General features: G+C 41.3%; 1 protein-coding gene across 1 annotated transcript in view; it reads left to right on the plus strand.

Annotated features, from left to right (window-relative positions):
• The window catches only part of LOC126480242 (trithorax group protein osa-like), a gene marked incomplete at its 5' end in the record, with an annotated part of 286292 nt that overhangs the window by 51010 nt on the left and 217130 nt on the right, over positions 1-18152 (plus strand). The window contains 2 exons of the mRNA XM_050103963.1: positions 7038-7110; positions 7372-7412. Of these exons, the coding sequence (XP_049959920.1) occupies positions 7038-7110; positions 7372-7412 (114 nt within the window). The remainder of the gene's footprint in view (positions 1-7037; positions 7111-7371; positions 7413-18152) is intronic.

Below are 18152 nucleotides of genomic sequence, written 5' to 3' on the forward strand. Positions count from 1 at the left end.
TCTAATCTTCAGCATTCTTCTGTAGCACCACATTTCGAAAGCTTCTATTCTCTTCTTGCCCAAACTATTTATCGTCCATGTTTCACTTCCATACATGGCTACACTCCATACGAATACTTTCAGAAATGACTTCCTGACACTTAAATCAATACTGGATGTTAACAAATTTCTCTTCTTCAGAAACGCTTTCCTTGCCATTGCCAGCCTACATTTTATATCCTCTCTACTTCGACCATCATCAGTTATTTTGCTCCCCAAATAGCAACACTCCTTTACTACTTTAAGTGCCTCATTTCCTAATCTAATTCCCTCAGCATCATCCGACTTAATTAGACTACATTCCATTATCCTTGTTTTGCTTTTGTTGATGTTCATCTTATATCCTCCTTTCAAGACACTGTCCATTCCATTCAACTGCTCTTCCAAGTCCTTTGCTGTCTCTGACAGAATTACAATGTCATCGGCGAACCTCAAAGTTTTTATTTCTTCTCCATGAATTTTAATACCTACTCCGAATTTTTCTTTTGTTTCCTTTACTGCTTGCTCAATATACAGATTGAACAACATCGGGGAGAGGCTACAACCCTGTCTTACTCCCTTCCCAACCACTGCTTCCCTTTCATGTCCCTCGACTCTTATAACTGCCATCTGGTTTCTGTACAAATTGTAAATAGCCTTTCGCTCCCTGTATTTTACCCCTGCCACCGTTAGAATTTGAAAGAGAGTATTCCAGTCAACATTGTCAAAAGCTTTCTCTAAGTCTACAAATGCTAGAAACGTAGGTTTGCCTTTCCTTAATCTTTCTTCTAAGATAAGACGTAAGGTCAGTATTGCCTCACGTGTTCCAGTGTTTCTACGTAATCCAAACTGATCTTCACCGAGGTTGGCTTCTACTAGTTTTTCCATTCGTCTGTAAAGAATTCGTGTTAGTATTTTGCAGCTGTGACTTATTAAACTGATAGTTCGGTAATTTTCACATCTGTCGACACCTGCTTTCTTTGGGGTTGGAATTATTATATTCTTCTTGAAGTCTGAGGGTATTTCGCCTGTTTCATACATCTTGCTCACCAGTTGGTAGAGTTTTGTCAGGACTGGCTCTCCCAAGGCCATCAGTAGTTCCAATGGAATGTTGTCTACTCCGGGGGCCTTGTTTCGACTCAGGTCTTTCAGTGCTCTGTCAAACTCTTCAAGCAGTATCATATCTCCCATTTCATCTTCATCTACATGCTCTTCCATTTCCATAATATTGTCCTCAAGTACATCGCCCTTGTATAGACCCTCTATATACTCCTTCCACCTTTCCGCTTTTCCTTCTTTGCTTAGAACTGGGTTTCCTACTGAGCTCTTGATATTCATGCAAGTCGTTCTCTTATCTCCAAAGGTCTCTTTAATTTTCCTGTAGGCAGTATCTATCTTATCCCTAGTGAGATAGGCCTCTACATCCTTACATTTGTCCTCTAGCCATCCCTGCTTAGCCATTTTGCACTTCCTGTCAATCTCATTTTTGAGACGTTTGTATTCCTTTTTGCCTGCTTCATTTACTGCATTTTTATATTTTCTCCTTTCATCAATTAAATTCAATATTTCTTCTGTTACCCAAGGATTTCTACTAGCCCTCGTCTTTTTACCTACTTGATCCTCTGCTGCCTTCGCTACTTCATCCCTCAAAGCTACCCATTCTTCTTCTACTGTATTTCTTTCCCCCATTCCTGTCAATTGTTCCCTTATGCTCTCCCTGAAACTCTGTACAACCTCTTGTTCTTTCAGTTTATCCAGGTCCCATCTCCTGAAATTCCCACCTTTTTGCAGTTTTTTCAGTTTTAATCTACAGGTGATAACCAATAGAGTGTGGTCAGAGTCCACATCTGCCCCTGGAAATGCCTTCAATTTAAAACCTGGTTCCTAAATCTCTGTCTTACCATTATATAATCTATCTGATACCTTTTAGTATCTCCAGGGTCCTTCCATGTATACAACCTTCTTTCATGATTCTTAAACCAAGTGTTAGTTATGATTATGTTGTGCTCTGTGCAAAATTCTACCAGGCGGCTTCCTCTTTCATTTCTTAGCCCGAATCCATATTCACCTACTATGTTCCCTTCTCTCCCTTTTCCTACTCTCGAATTCCAGTCACCCATGACTATTAAATTTTCGTCTCCCTTCACAATCTGAATAATTTCTTTTGTTTCATCATACATTTCTTCAATTTCTTCGTCATCTGCAGAGCCAGTTGGCATATAAACTTGTACTACTGTAGTAGGTGTGGGCTTCGTATCTATCTTGGCCACAATAATGCGTTCACTATGCTGTTTGTAGTAGCTTACCCGCATTCCTATTGTTCTATTCATTATTAAACCTACTCCTGCATTACCCCTATTTGATTTTGTGTTTATAACCCTGTAGTCACCTGACCAGAAGTCTTGTTCCTCCTGCCACCGAACTTCACTAATTCCCACTATATCTAACTTTAACCTAACCATTTCCCTTTTTAAATTTTCCAACCTACCTGCCCGATTAAGAGATCTGACATTCCACGCTCCGATCCGTAGAACGGCAGTTTTCTTTCTCCTGATAACGACGTCCTCTTGAGTAGTCCCCGCCCGGAGATCCGAATGGGGGACTATTTTACCTCCGGAATATTTTACCCAAGAGGACGCCATCATCATTTAATCATACAGGAAAGCTGCATGTCCTCGGGAAAAATTGCGGTTGTAGTTTCCCCTTGCTTTCAGCCGTTCGCAGTACCAGCACAGCAAGGCCGTTTTGGTTATTGTTACAAGGCCAGATCAGTCAATCATCCAGACTGTTGCCCTTGCAACTACTGAAAAGGCTGCTGCCCCTCTTCAGGAACCACACGTTTGTCTGGCCTCTCAACAGATACCCCTCCGTTGTGGTTGCACCTACGGTACGGCTATCTGTATCGCTGAGGCACGTAAGGCTCCCCACCAACGGCAAGGTCCATGGTTCATGGAGGGGGGTTGTACTTGTTATGAATGCCAATTTGAGGATTTTTTCCCACATTCCACAGCACTATGAACTGAACGCTTGTTTCAATGCAATGTTTTGGTTTCTGTTCCCGACTGTCAAATGTTTTTGCCAAAGATCGAATGGTATTGCCAAACTTTGGAGTGTAATTATTGAAGTATCTGTGATCTGTTCGTATATATTTTCTAGCACTCTTTTAATAGAGCGTTTACGTTTTGCAACTCTTTCTATGCAGATGAGAGGCCGCTGCACCCCGGCACTAATTGGCCGCCTCCCTATTAGCATTCCGCCGCAACCACTGCGCCACTGGTGATATATATATATATATTGTGTGTGTATTTTGGTGTGGTATATTGTGTTTTATTCAATTGCTGTCAGACGGTCCATAAGTAAAAATTATCAATATACCGCTATATTACATGCAACTGAGGAAGACAGGATTACAAAAGTTGAAGATGACAAATAATTTAATTTAATACAAATCGCTGCAGATATAAGTGGTTGACTATATCTGCAGTTTCAATCCTCAGATGATGAGTACTGTAACACACGTACCCCTTGGATGTACAAATGTTGATTCTCTGGTAGGTGAACCAGCATACCAGTGTATCTATTCAAAATGGAGAAAATACAGTGCAAAATGTCATTCAAATTTAGGAGAAGAAAGTATAAATAATCAGTTTAGTTTTTACCTGTTGTTATGCAATCATTATTAAAATGACGCAACTGAGAAGAAATAAGCACAAATGGCTTGGCTCTGAGCACTATGGGACTTAACATCGCGGGTCATGAGTCCCCTGGAACTTAGAACTACTTAAACCTAACTAACCTAAGGACATCACACACATCCATGCCCGAGGCAGGATTCTAACCTGCGACCGTAGGAGTCGCGCGGTTCCAGACTGAAGCGCCGAGAACCGCTCGGCCACCAGCGGCCGGCAAATAAGTACAGAAAAGTAAGTTAAATCAATGAGCACTTACTGAAATAATATTGATTAATGAGTTCAGTATAGACTGCAAATATTTTAGTTGCTAAAATTCAGACATGACTGCTTTCTATGTTTGTCATCATCACGAAGTTAGATATCTGATATACAGTATCTTCTTACAGCACGTGCTTAGCTTACAACACTAATCATGTGTCAAGTAAAAAAAAAAAAAAAGAAAATAAGTGATTTGTAATGAACTCATTAATGAAAGTACCAAAGTGAATGATGATTCTGATGTCTCCTTTGTTAATGCATTAAATTGCATCACTCTGAAAGTCAGTAAAATTCGACAGCCAAGGCTTAGCATAAGAATAAACACATGCGGCGATTGTAAACACCTATGATTACAGAAACGAACACAAGAATGAGGCCGACATTGATGAATGTTGTTTACATAATGGTCATATTTTAGTGTTGTACGTGTGCGACTAAGATGTCGCATCCCTTGAGTTACGTCCCCCTGGGCGACAGCCGTGATCCACTCGCTCGCTCGCCCCGCCTGCGTAGCCCGGGCACAGTGCAGCGGCTGCGAGACGGGCGGACTGCAGCCAGTTTGCGTGTGCCCGCCGCTGTTTATCCTCGGCCAGTGCTTAGCATGCAGATGAGAGGCCGCTGCACCCCGGCACTGATTGGCCGCCTCCCTATTAGCATTCCGCCGCAGCCACTGCGCCACTGGTGCTATTCGCAACCCGTCTCAGTCGTTCTCAGCCACACGGCGTGGTAACTCGCATTCCACTGACTGTCTGTCAAGTTTTTAGTCTGGCAAAGTTTCCTGTACTGAAACGCACGACGACAGATTTCCAGCTTCCCAGCACATTTTTTCTAGCACTCTTTTAATAGAGCGTTTACGTTTTGCAACTCTTTCTATTTACGGAAAATGCTAATGCCTCACCGAGATTCGGGTAAGGCGATCACTCCTAGTACAAATGGATGAATATTCTGTTCACAAGGCGGGTAAGGCAACGGCATACCACTTCCAATAGGACTGTCCCTACAAGAATCTATGTGTTCACGTTAACTTTCAAGCTGTTGATCATTTTAGAAAAACAGACATAATGTCTAATAGGATAATAGCAATCAGTGAATTTTACAATGTACTAATAATCCGTCTGCTGATGTGACACAGCATGTGAAAGTTGCTGGGTTTGGACGGGTTACTTCTGTAACCGAAATATCACATCTAGATCGTTCTAGATGAACCGAAACCGGTCATATGAATAAAAATTTTGCAATCAAGACGGATCATAAGTACACTGTTGATCATTTGCAGCCTTTACTGGACAACCGCTTCGGGAAAACAACATATACAAAGAAGCTTGCGTCAACAGTTTCAAACAGCCATTTCAAACACATATATCTGTGACAGACCGCAAAGCTTTTCTGAAAGCGTTTGTCTGGAGTGTAGCCTTGTACGAAAGTGAAACAAGGGGAAAAACATCAGATAGGAGAAGACAATATAAGCCTTTTGAATGTGGTGAGACAGAAGAATGTTGAGGAGTACGTTATTACACAGTGTAGCTAATGAGAAGGTACTCAACTGGGAGGGAAAATAGTTCAGTCGTACAACTTGGGTAAAAAAGGAATAAGTCGATAAACACATACTTAGGCATCAGGGAGTAGCTGTTTTGGTAACAGAGGAAAGTGCGGGATAAAAATTGTAGATGGAGACCGAGGCTTAAATACAGTAAGCAATTTCAACTGGATGTTGGTCGCAGTAGTTACGTGGAGATGAGTTGCACAGGATACATTAAAAGGTGAGCGGGAGCTGTATCAAACCAGTTTTTTCGAGTGAAGACCACATCAACAACAAACTGGCAACTGCATCTTTAATATAAATCTCGTCAAATCGAAACATAAAATTCTCATATATCACGAAAAAATAAATTCTGGTAATTAAACATAATCGTCCGACTACTGTTATCATCACTGATTTACTAGTCTTCGTTCAAAAAAAATGGCTCTGAGCACTATGGGACTTAACATCTGAGGTCATCAGTCCCCTAGAACTTAGAACTACTTAAACCTAACTAAACTAAGGACATCACACACATCCATGCCCGAGGCAGGATTCGAACCTGCGACCGTAGCGGTCGCGCGGTTCCAGAATGTAGCGCCTAGAACCGCTCGGCCACCCCGGCCGGCCAGTATTCGTTCAGTTTCAAGTAGCGCTTTCTGCTACTCCAAACGGAAAACATTTCACTAGTAGGTGATGTTCCGTGCAGGAATGTTTCTCTAGTTTTTTGCTTCCTGAATGTTCCCAAATGAACAATCGAATTTCAACTTGTTGTACCAACCATTGTACTATCAGTGATGGCGAATCAATGTAGGACTTGTTATATTGTGATTAACAGATAGCAGCTTTTTATATAGCATTTGCGACAATGTTGGCAAACACTAAGATCAAATGACTGGAATAAGGAGTACCGAACAAGGAATCAAACATCAACTTTGGCTGTTGATAATGAATGAGCATAACGCGTTCTTCCCGTAATATTATGAAATAATTATGTGCCGCACGAAAGTGGGCGATAAAGAATTGAAATTTAATTTAGAAAGTTCTTAAAACTGTAATGGTGTTCGGTTTTCCGGTAAGAGTACCCACTTTAATCGTACATTAGTGACTATCTGCGAGCACGCTTGTACGTAGACTATTCACGTTGACATTTGTATGTTAACAGCAACAAGGCCTCACGAACGACAAAAAGCCGTCACCAGTTTTCTTCGTAAGTTAATTCACTGGGAAAAATAGATTCATACGCAACACCGGAAGTCTAACGGGACAGCTGCACTTGCATAGTTTGAGTTTACATTCTTCTCTTATAAATTCTACCTAAGTGGTACTGCAGTCTCCTGCAGCAAAATGTAACTGCTCGGCAATGTGGTACTCTCTAAACTTGTCGGAAGTGCCTTTCAAGTTAGCCGATACAATCTACGTAACTGAGTGTCGTATGAAATAAAGGAAAAGGGAAACCGAAGAAAATCCCTGCAATGATTTCCGTGCCAGTACCAATTGGGACTATCAGTGCGGAGGCGCTAGATGATAATGGTGTTTTTTATTTTCAGAGGGTAGCCGCTGTCCTACGCCTGGTTGCACGGGGCAAGGTCACGTCACTGGACTCTACTCGCACCATCGCAGGTCAGTAGGGCTGCTTCACTCCTTATTCATACTATAAAAACATTTCAGTGTTCTTTTGTTAACTTATATTACATGTAAATGCCAACAGCCAGAGACTGTGGAGAGCAAAATGGTTTTGTTTCAGTATTTTTAATAGTGGATTCTACTCCAGATACATTGCTTAATATTTTCACGTTGAAACTATTAGTTTGTGGAAAAGAAAGAAAGTTTACATTCAGTCGTCCACTTTTTACGTAAAGACGTACTCTCTCTTACATGCAGCTTATCCGGATGCCCAAGAAAAGACAAGGTGACACCTGAAAGTAAGTGTCCTCTACCTATGTAATCGCTTGTTTATCGCTTCCCTTGGTTTTCTTTGCGGGGTAGAGAGCTAGCTTATATTTTATTCATTCGTTCGCTTTCAGTAGTGACTTAGCCAGAAACCACTTTGTTTTGCTTCTCGTGTGGGCATGCAATAGAATCTGAAGGTCAGGTTGAGTATATACACCTTTACGTTGTTACACGGAAACGTGATTGTTTTGAAAGTACTCCCGTTTCTCCCCTTTCACCCATAAAACATCTGTGAGTAATGTCTTCCCCCCTCGCACCACGCGCACGACTCGTATTCAACTAATATGGAAATAAAATGTGTTTTTCGAACTTTCCCTTCGAGTTTTCACTTTCAAACTTGCGCCGTTACGAGCGCCAAGTTTGCTGCAATCAATAGACTGCTACTGTCGTTATTTTCTTTATGGTTTTACTCTCTACCCGCCCTTCTTTTTCTGTTTCTCTTTTCTTTCGCCGGTTATAAAGGTCGACTGTATACTCAAGCGGGCCTCCTTGTGATTCTGTTGTATAGTCCTGGCGATGCATGAGACAATTCTGAAATGCCCCACCCCCGGTTGCAATGGGCGGGGCCATGTTAGCTCCAACCGGAACACCCACCGCAGCCTGTCGGGCTGCCCGCTGGCCGCCGCCTCCCGGCTGGCGGCGCGCCTCAGCCGCAAGCAGCTGCAGCTCCACCAGCGCCTGCCCCCAGGTGAGTCTGCGGCCCCGCCTTTGGTAGCATCGGGGGTCGACTACGGCGGAAACGGGACCGCAACTCACGTGACTCGATGAACACGTAAATAATGCTATAGCTCAAAGCTTGGTGCAAACTAGACCAGGGGTCTCCAAACTTTTTAGTCCGCGGGCCACATTGACTCCTCCACGAAGTCATAAGGGCCAAGATCTACCTAGTGGGATTAAAGCACCTTAGCACTCCATGATCACCGTAATGTAAGGCTAAAAAAAAGATGAAATCGCAAAAATCTAAGGATGTGGGAATAGCACTGAAACGAACTACGATTTTTATTTAATTACATAATTTTGATTGGTGGACGTACCTGACCGAAATTCTGGCGTATTTTATTCTGACGAATTTCACCGACAAAAAAGTATGTCACTGCACATTCTTCACGAAAGCGTCCTGCAAAGTTAACGAAATCTCAAAATCATTGTTAGCAACACTATTACTGCAAGACGTATTTTACAAGGTAATCAAAAGAAAGTGAAACCTCGCTTAAGAAGCATCTTCCATAATGACATCTACATCTAGTCACCGAAGTGGCGTCCATTTGAAAGACTTGCACCAGACTCGTGAGTAGAATAAAATGCAAAAAATTTTTTTACTTAAAATATTTTCGCTGAACTAGTCTGTTAACCGTTCTTTTTTTTTCCACTATCGCACGGAGAACGGTCTGTCTGTTCATTGTGGATAGCCACAAGTTTAACCATGACCTTCCGCTTTGTAAAGACAGAGCTCCGACAATGTCGCGGTGTACTGGTCGCGATAGGCCTCGAAACTCAATTGTTGGCAGTATAGGTACCAAGTCAAATATTTGGTGGGCCGGATACCGGGGATGTCCGGCCAGCTAACGGGGGCCGGTTTGTAGGCCCTCGCGGGCCAGTTTCGGCCCGCGGGCCGTAGTTTGGAGACCCCTGAACTAGACTCCACAGCTGCTCCAATTAGAGGTGGAAGCGTGAACAAATTCTGGTCCTGCATAAAAGTGAATTTACTAATGTTATTAATTTCTTGTTGGGTTTACATTCCCCTGCAATAAGATCTCAAAATACATTAACGAGATCTTAAATAAAGAACTAACGCTCTCCAGAGGTATGTCTTTGATATTACACGGCACTTTGTCAAACAAGTGTTACGGCTTGGGGGTATATACGACCTGCAACCTTTTTAGAGAGAATGTGTCATCAATTTCTTCTTTTTCTCCTAGCAATGAAAGCTCAACAACACCTCTTCTTGTGAAATATAACCGTATCAAAAAAATGTTCAAATGTGTGTGAAATCTTATGGGACTTAACTGCTAAGGTCATCAGTCCCTAAGCTTACACACTACTTAACCTAAATTATCCTACGGACAAACACACACACTCATGCCCGAGGGAGGACTCGAACCTCCGCCGGGACCAGTCGCACAGTCCATGACTGCAGCGCCCTAGACCGCTCAGCTAATACGGCGCGGCATAACCGTATCAGACAGCTCTTTTTTTTTGCGGTAAAAACTAGAGAATCATTTTGCCTGCGGAACTAGATACGATACTGTAATCGTCTTCGAGTATAGGATGGAAATTTACAAATAACCGAGAAGGTTACACACTGTACGACAGTAGAAATTGACACCCTTTTACGCGAAAACCTAGATTTGATTATTATATTGTGATATTTGCGTAATTATAATTCTATTTCGATCAGCATTCAGTTCAAAGAGTAGACCTTTATCGGTATTTTATAGACAGTAGTTCCGAATACGGATGTAGCCAAGTGAACGAAGGTACAGCGCAGTGAATATCTAGGTTATTCTAGAGCTTGAAATTTGTCAAAAATTCTCAAAATTGAAATAGGAACGGCATCAGATCATTTACTACACGCAAATTCCGTGAAGTGGTCTGTAGGGGAAAGAAACACTACATCAGTTCAGGCTAGTAACATATTAGCGAAGGTAAAGGTAAGAACAGCACACTCATCAGAAGCCTATCAACGGATGAAGCAGCCGATCAGGAGAGGATGGAGGAGTAAGGAAACGGATGAATATCGAAGACATACACCTTCTCATTTTCGATTCCACATCTTCATTGTCTATTGTTACCGTTTGTACTTCATTAGCTTTCAGCTTACAATTTTTGATTCTTCGGTGAAGACGTAATTGAAAGTGCGAACGGTTTTATTCCAAGACTTGTGACTCAGTTAAGATTAACTCCCTTTTCCTAAAGGAAGAATTAATCTGGGTGTTAATGTACTTCTCCCAGACTTAAACAGGAAGAGAATAAGTAAATTTCTTTTCCTTAATTTCCATTCACGATTACAGACTAGACAAACAAATTTGTGTATTATTCTGAGTTTCTTTTTATATTTACATCACTCACACAGATTTGTACATTGTGCTACAACTGGAACTTTTTACTTCACCACCGTATTACTCTGTAAAATGAGGTAATGGACAAAGCACAATGCGTGATAACTTACTAGACATTTCGATATAATCTCCTCTCAGCTCGACTAGTACCTAGTATTACACAGAGAGAGATCTCATAAAGTATAAACTCTGCAACTTGTTCGTAAGGACAACGTACTGATACTCTGAGCTGTCTTGTCTTCGCCGGTAGCTGACATACAGTTATGTTCTTTCTTTGAGTAACTTCCATTGAGGGTCTTCTATGCTAATTTATATGCCTCGTTCAGAAACTGAAATCGCCACCTTACGCAATACGACATTTTATTTATATCTCCTGTCGTAAAAAGCTTGCTGAAACGGTGTTGGGAAGGAGAAAACGAAGAAAACGTCAAACTTCATTACGTTGTGCCTCAGTAGGGAGCAGATACAGCTCAGTATTGAACATCCCCGATGCGACCAATTGTGCCCTAATCCATATTCGTTTTACATTTGTGTTATTAATTATGTAGCTATACAACTGTTTTTTTACCAGTAGTCTGTTATTATTATTATTATTATTATTGTTATTATTATTAATCTTATTTTTACAGCAGCATGTCAACGTAGTAGTACCAGTCTTTGGCTTTCAAATCCTCTGGCTACTTGTTAATAATTTAAGTTCCATCAAATATCGTCAGAACAAGTGTGCTGTGACATGATGAAACTGCGTAAAATTAATTTTGGATGGATTTTATACTATGGGTCCATCAAATTTCTTTACGACTCGTCAAACCACATTTAACTTAATCGATAGCTTCGTGCTAATAAGGTGCCTCCTTAAACTGTTATCCTTCAAAAATTAAGAAAGATAAAAAATACAGCACGTCGTAGACTCCAACTTGATAGATCGAATTGTCAGCTAAGGTCTGTGACCTAAAGAGTCGTAGAAAATTAGCATCATATTAAGCTCTTTCTGAAAACCTGGGACAAGATCAGTACATGTGACTGGAGATCATATCAGAATCCCCAAAGTAGAATTATGATGTTGTCCCATAAAATCTATCTAGAGCCAATACAACAATGAAGTTCATAACGACTATCTCTCCTTACGCCAGAATGTGAACAGTTAATATACATATAATGTGGTAAGCCCCTCCATGAATCATGGACCTTGCCGTTGGTGGGGAGGCTTGAGTGCCTCAGCGATACAGATGGCCATACCGTAGGTGCAACCACAACAGGGGGATATATGTTGGGAGGCCATACAAACATGTGGTTCCTGAAGAGGGGCAGCAGCCTTTTCAGTAGTTGCAGGGGCAACAGTCTGGACGATTGACTGACCTGGTCTTGCAACTTTAACCAAAACAGCCTTGCTGTGCTTGTACTGCGAACGGCTGAAAGCAATGGGAAACTACAGTCGTAATTTTTCCCGGGGGCATGCAGCTATACTGTATGGATAAATGATGATGGGGTCCTCTTGGGTAAAATATTCCTGAGGTAAAATAGTCCCCCATTTGGATCTCCGGGCGGGAACTACTCAGAAGGACGTCGTTATCAGGAGAAAGAAAACTGGCGTTCTACGGATCGGAACGTGTAATGTCAGATCCCTTAATCGGGCAGGTAGGCTAGAAATTTTAAAAAGGGAAATGGATAGGTTAAAGATAGATACAGTGGGAATTAGTGAAGTTCGGTGGAAGGAGGAACAAGACTTCTGGTCAGGTGGATACAGGGTTATAAATACAAAATCAAATAGGGGTAATGCAGGAGCAGGCTGAATAATGAATTTAAAAAATAGGAGTGCGGGTAAGCTACTACAAACAGCATAGTGAACGCATTATTGTGGCCAAGTTGGACATGAAGCCCACGCCTACCACAGTAGTACAAGTTTATATGTCAACTAGCTCTGCAGATGATGAAGAGATTGATGAAATGTATGATGAGATAAAAAAAATTATTCAGATTTCTTTCCCCCATTCCTGCCAATTGTTCCCTTATGCTCTCCCTGAAACTCTCTACAACCTCTGGTTCTTTCAGTTTATCCAGGTCCCATCTCCTTAAATTCCCACCTTTTTGCAGTTTCTTCAGTTTCAATCTGCAGTTCATAACCAATAGATTGTGGTCAGAATCCACATCTGCCCCAGGAAATGTCTTACAATTTAAAACCTGCTTCCTAAATCTCTGTCTTACCATTATATAATCTATCTGATACCTTTTAGTATCTCCAGGATTCATCCAGGTATACAACCTTCTTTTATGATTCTTGAACCAAGTGTTAGCTATGATTAAGTTATGCTCTGTGCAAAATTCTACAAGGCGGCTTCCTCTTTCATTCCTTCCCCCCAATCCATATTCACCTACTATGTTTCCTTCTCTCCCTTTTCCTTCTGACGAATTCCAGTCACCCATGACTATTAAATTTTCGTCTCCCTTCACTACCTGAATAATTTCTTTTATCTCATCATACATTTCTTCAATTTCTTCATCACCTGCAGAGCTAGTTGGAATATAAACTTGTACTACTGTAGTAGGCATGGGCTTTGTATCTATCTCGACCACAATAATGCGTTCACTATGCTGTTTGTAGTAGCTAAGCCGCACTCCTATTTTTTTTACATTATTAAACCTACTCCTGCATTACCCCTATTTGATGTTGTATTTATAACCCTGTAATCACCTGACCAAAGTCTTGTTCCTCCTGCCACCGAACTTCACTAATTCCCACTATATCTAACTTTAACCTATCCATTTCCCTTTTTAAATTTTCTAACCTACCTGCCCGATTAAGGGATCTGACATTCCACGCTCCGATCCGTAGAACGCCAGTTTTCTTTTTCCTGATAACGACGTCCTCTTGAGTAGTCCCCACCCGGAGATCCGAATGGGGGACTATTTTACCTCCGGAATATTTTACCCAAGAGGACGCCATCATCATTTATCCATACAGTATAGCTGCATGCCCTCGGGAAAAATTACGGCTGTAGTTTCCCCTTGCTTTCAGCCGTTCGCAGTACCAGCACAGCAAGGCCGTTTTGGTTAATGTTGCAAGGCCAGGTCAGTCAATCATCCAGACTGTTGCCCCTGCAACTACTGAAAAGGCTGCTGCCCCTCTTCAGGAACCACACGTTTGTCTGGCCTCTCAACAGATACTCCTCCGTTGTGTTTGCACCTACGGTACGGCCATCTGTATCGCTGAGGCACGCAAGCCTCCCCACCAACGGCAAGGTCCATGGTTCATGGGGGGGCTGAGGGAATTAGATTAGTAAATGAGACCCTTAAAGAAGTAGATGAGTTTTGCTATTTGGGAACCAAAATAACTGATGATGGTCGAAGTAGAGACGATATAAAATGTAGACTGGCAATGGCAAGGAATGCGTTTCTGAAGAAGAGAAATTTCTTAACAGCGAGTATAGATTTAAGTGTCAGGAAGTCGTTTTTGAAAGTATTTGTATAGAGTGTAGCCATGTATGGAAGTGGAACATGCACAATAACTAGTTTAGACAAGAAGAGAATAAAAGCTTTCGAAATGTGGTGCTACAGAAGAATGCTGAAGATTAGATAGGTAGATCATGTAACTAATGAGGAGGTACTGAATAGAATTGGGGAGAAGAGGATTTTGTGGCGCAACTTGAAGAAGGGATCGGTTGGTAGGACATGTTCTGAGGCATCAAGGGATCACCAATTTAGTATTGGAGGGCAGCGTGGAGGGTAATACTCGTAGAGGGAGACCAAGTGATGAATCCACTAAGCAGATTCAGAAGTATGTAGGTTGCAGAAGGTACTGGGAGATGAAGAAGCTCGCACCGGATAGAGTAGCAGGGAGAGCTACATCAAACCAGTCTCTGGACTGAGGAACACAACAACAACAACAACAACAACAACAACAATGTGCTAAGCGTCTGAGGTAATGCAGACTACTGCTAAGCAATTCATGATGCGAACAGTTGTGTTATTTAATGGAAAAAAAGACAGGAAGACATCTTCAAATAAAAGGTCAAGTTACTCAATCAATAGAGTGAGAATGTACAAATGTAAATAATGAAGAACTGGTACACGTATGAAACAGCACTTTTTAAATTTCTCTTTACTCGTTTGTACCATGAAATCAACCTAGAGGAATTAACGGGACATAGTGACTCTAAGGACTGCACCATTATGCTCGATTCTCCAAATATAAACTGCTAGAGTCCTGCCACCGAAAAGAGAACATCCGACTGTGTTAACGTTCTAACTGTATTCAGTTTTTCCAAATGTACAGGTATGAACGAAGGTTTAAGAACAATTAAAACAGTTTTATGATTATTTGTAAAAGTTGAAAAAGAACTGGAATAATGCGGTCTACGATTAAAGACGCAGTCTTATACCAAATCGGAACTACTTTTTAATAAGATTGTCGTCTAGCTAATAAGATGTAACACTAGAAATCCTCATTCGAAGCGACACCACTGTTCCGGCGTTTCATAGTAATTTGACCTGTTCATTCCCCTATGCTTGTGGTACGCTGATTGATGCGAAGCGCAAAAACAGTATTTGTAATAAATACAGCATGTGAAATAAAAAAATGATAAATCTTTGTACAAGGTTATAACTAGATTTCGCTTAGAAAAATCGAAAAAAAAACCAATATGGGAAATATTATCCACACATTTTGTTATGAAGGCAGAGGCTTTGAAATAACTGTAACTCACACAAGTGTCATCAAACGAATAATGATATTTACTAACGTACACCGCAAACTCAACAGAATTCCTGAAACAATGATAAATGTAGTATCGCCAGTAGCTTGCCTGCTGCCTTTTTTTTTTAAGTATGTATGAGATCCAATAATAGAAGAATGGTGCCACATCAATTGCAGCGCTTTGTCTAAAATTGGTTTGCGCTATGTGCAAATCGATAGATATTTTAACATTGTCAAGCAAATACATCAGGAAGAAGAACATCAGTGTGACTACGAAAAGTAACGCCGATTACGAAGCACCTTTTCGTAAGAGCTCAGAACGTTAATGATGTGGAAACAAAAAGAAAGGAAGCGTCTCAGCTTACTGATATTTGTGCTGTTTCTGCATTAATTTTATCTCCTGCGTCCGCAGAAATGTGTTTCAAGTAGCAATTAATTACCAGACGCGTCTATCTGCTGGAAACTTGCTAATCTGCGGTGCGATCCCGCGGAAGCCAACGAAGGCTTCGCCTTTTAACCAGCTCATGACTCTTCTACAGTAAGGGTATCACTTTGAACACAGCTGAAATTAGAGTATGTCAGCAGCAGAACATTAATATGTCAGGGGTGTTATTTAATCTTGCACCTACAATCTTTTGTCACTAGAATGGCAGAGAAAGTTATCTTTTCTTATTGGCTTGAGTAGCGACTGTCGTTCCTCAATTTTTTTGTATTCTATAATACAACGATTCTCATTCTTATGTTCTAATTAATAATTTTCTGAAACTGATAACCTCTCAGGTTTCCTAACACACAGACAACGTACGATGATTTACCACAAAGCACTTTTCACGTGACAGAAGGAGGAGCAGGTATCGAGTACAACTTGAATAAAAATATCTTTCAGACTAACAGTTTATAGCAAAAAGGGCGAGCTGTGTTGCCTGCGTGTAGCAAACCATGCCTTTTTACAAGATCCTGTTCGTATCTACAAAACAGGTAATATAGCGAGCACGTGGCGCTTGAGAACAAACTACGATTCACTGGAGGTTGTCCACTTCCGCTCTACATGATGAAACGTCCATTCAATTTAGACGCAGTATAGTCCCCAACATCTGCAATGTTATATAGTGATCCTGATGGAATCTACACATAACATTGGTTGGTTTTCTTTAAGTAATGACATGGTCACACACCATGAAGAACTTTACCCGGTACTGAAGAGATCTTCTGGTGTATCTCGGACATAGAAACTAGCAATACAACAATCAGTAGAGAGATGAGAAACTCTACTGGGGCTGATGTCCAGAAGCCACTTTAAGGAACGAATGGGAAAGATGTCGCTTGTAGTGGTGCAAATACCCACACATTCCACCATGAAGAAGGAGACGGTCTTCTGGGTTAATGAGTCATGGTACACGATGTGTCACTCGGATGAGAATGCGTGAGGCTGGAAAATGCCTCTTGAAGATGTGAGTGAATTCTGACAAGACACATTCTCATCATCTGGGACTATATTTCCTTGTTCCGATTCAGATGGATGGAAAATCGACTACAGGTGTTTATAAAACATTTTGGACAACAAAATACTTGCCTCATTGTTGCTACAATTTATAACAGAAACATTTCTATATAAACATCATCATGTTCCTGCTTGTATTTACATATGAACTACTTGCCTCATTGTTGCTACAGTTTATAACAGAAACATTTCTATATAAACATCATCATGTTCCTGCTTGTATTTGCATATGAACTTCACGAGCCACGCACTGTTAGATGAAGGGTACACATTGTACTGGAGTCCGCCCCCGGTGGCTGAGTGGTCAGCGCGACAGAATGTCAATCTTAAGGGGCCTGGGTTCGATTCCCGGCTGGGTCGGAGATTTTCTGGGTGTTGTGTTGTCCTAATCATCATCATTTCATCCCCGTCTAAGTGGCGTCAAACCGAAAGACTTGCACCCGACGAACGATCTACCCCACGGGAGGCCCTAGTCACAAGAAATTTAGATTTACTGTACTGGAAAATGACGAAGTACTGCAACATGTCTCAGAAAATTAGTTACATAGCGCGGACTGGCCTGTCGAAAACTGTAGTCAGTACTCGCTGTATATCCTTAGAGTGAATAAGACTGTTGGTTACGTGTCAGAACAGTTCCGCAGAAAAATCAGGTATGCTTAAGAAGAAATTTAACCAGTTCCGATATTAGTACACATTAGCTAACTGGAAACCCTTTCCTGCATATTAAACCTTGTGATAGAAAAAACAAGCTATTCCTCGCGCTATTAATTAAGCGCTGCAATCTTCGAAACACTCAGCAATAAGAGTCCGGAAGATTTCGTGACGTAGAATTGTTGGCGGTTTCAGTCGCATTCTGTCGGCTAATAAGGCCAAACGATGATTTCATTTTATTTCTGGAAGCGGAACGGCAGCGGTAACGTCCATTCGACATGATGATTTTTCAACTTGCTGCTGTACCTGCCTCACACTGCCTTCTGCAATACTAGAGCTGAAAATGTAACAACGAGCTTCCGTCCTACATTCTTTAGACCGGTGGAAGAAAACATGGTATCTCACACGGAAACGTATCTTCAACTAAATTTGGATGCTAATGGTTTCAAACCCTGGGGCTTTCAGTATGAAAATATTTATCAAATTATGTAACTTGAATAACCATTTACATATCCTATTATAATTCTAATCAGTAAACGCCCCTATATCCTTACAGTGTACTGTTAAATAAGGAGAGAAAACTGACCACCACAGAAAACACCAAGTACTTATAAACACCTAAGAAAATTACTCTCCCACGAGCTTGTCCATCGTGTGCAAACCATGCTTTGACTTCTAGCCAAGGATCTTTCTCAGTCACCTCCTTGTTCTCCGAATTGTGTGTGTGTTCTCAATTGCTGTGCGTGCGCGAGCGCGTGTGTGTGTCTTTGTGTGTGTTGTAGTTCGATCTAAAGAGAGATCATTACAA

This window comes from Schistocerca serialis, chromosome 1, assembly GCF_023864345.2.
Source record: "Schistocerca serialis cubense isolate TAMUIC-IGC-003099 chromosome 1, iqSchSeri2.2, whole genome shotgun sequence".
In the NCBI taxonomy this organism is placed as follows: domain Eukaryota; kingdom Metazoa; phylum Arthropoda; class Insecta; order Orthoptera; family Acrididae; genus Schistocerca; species Schistocerca serialis.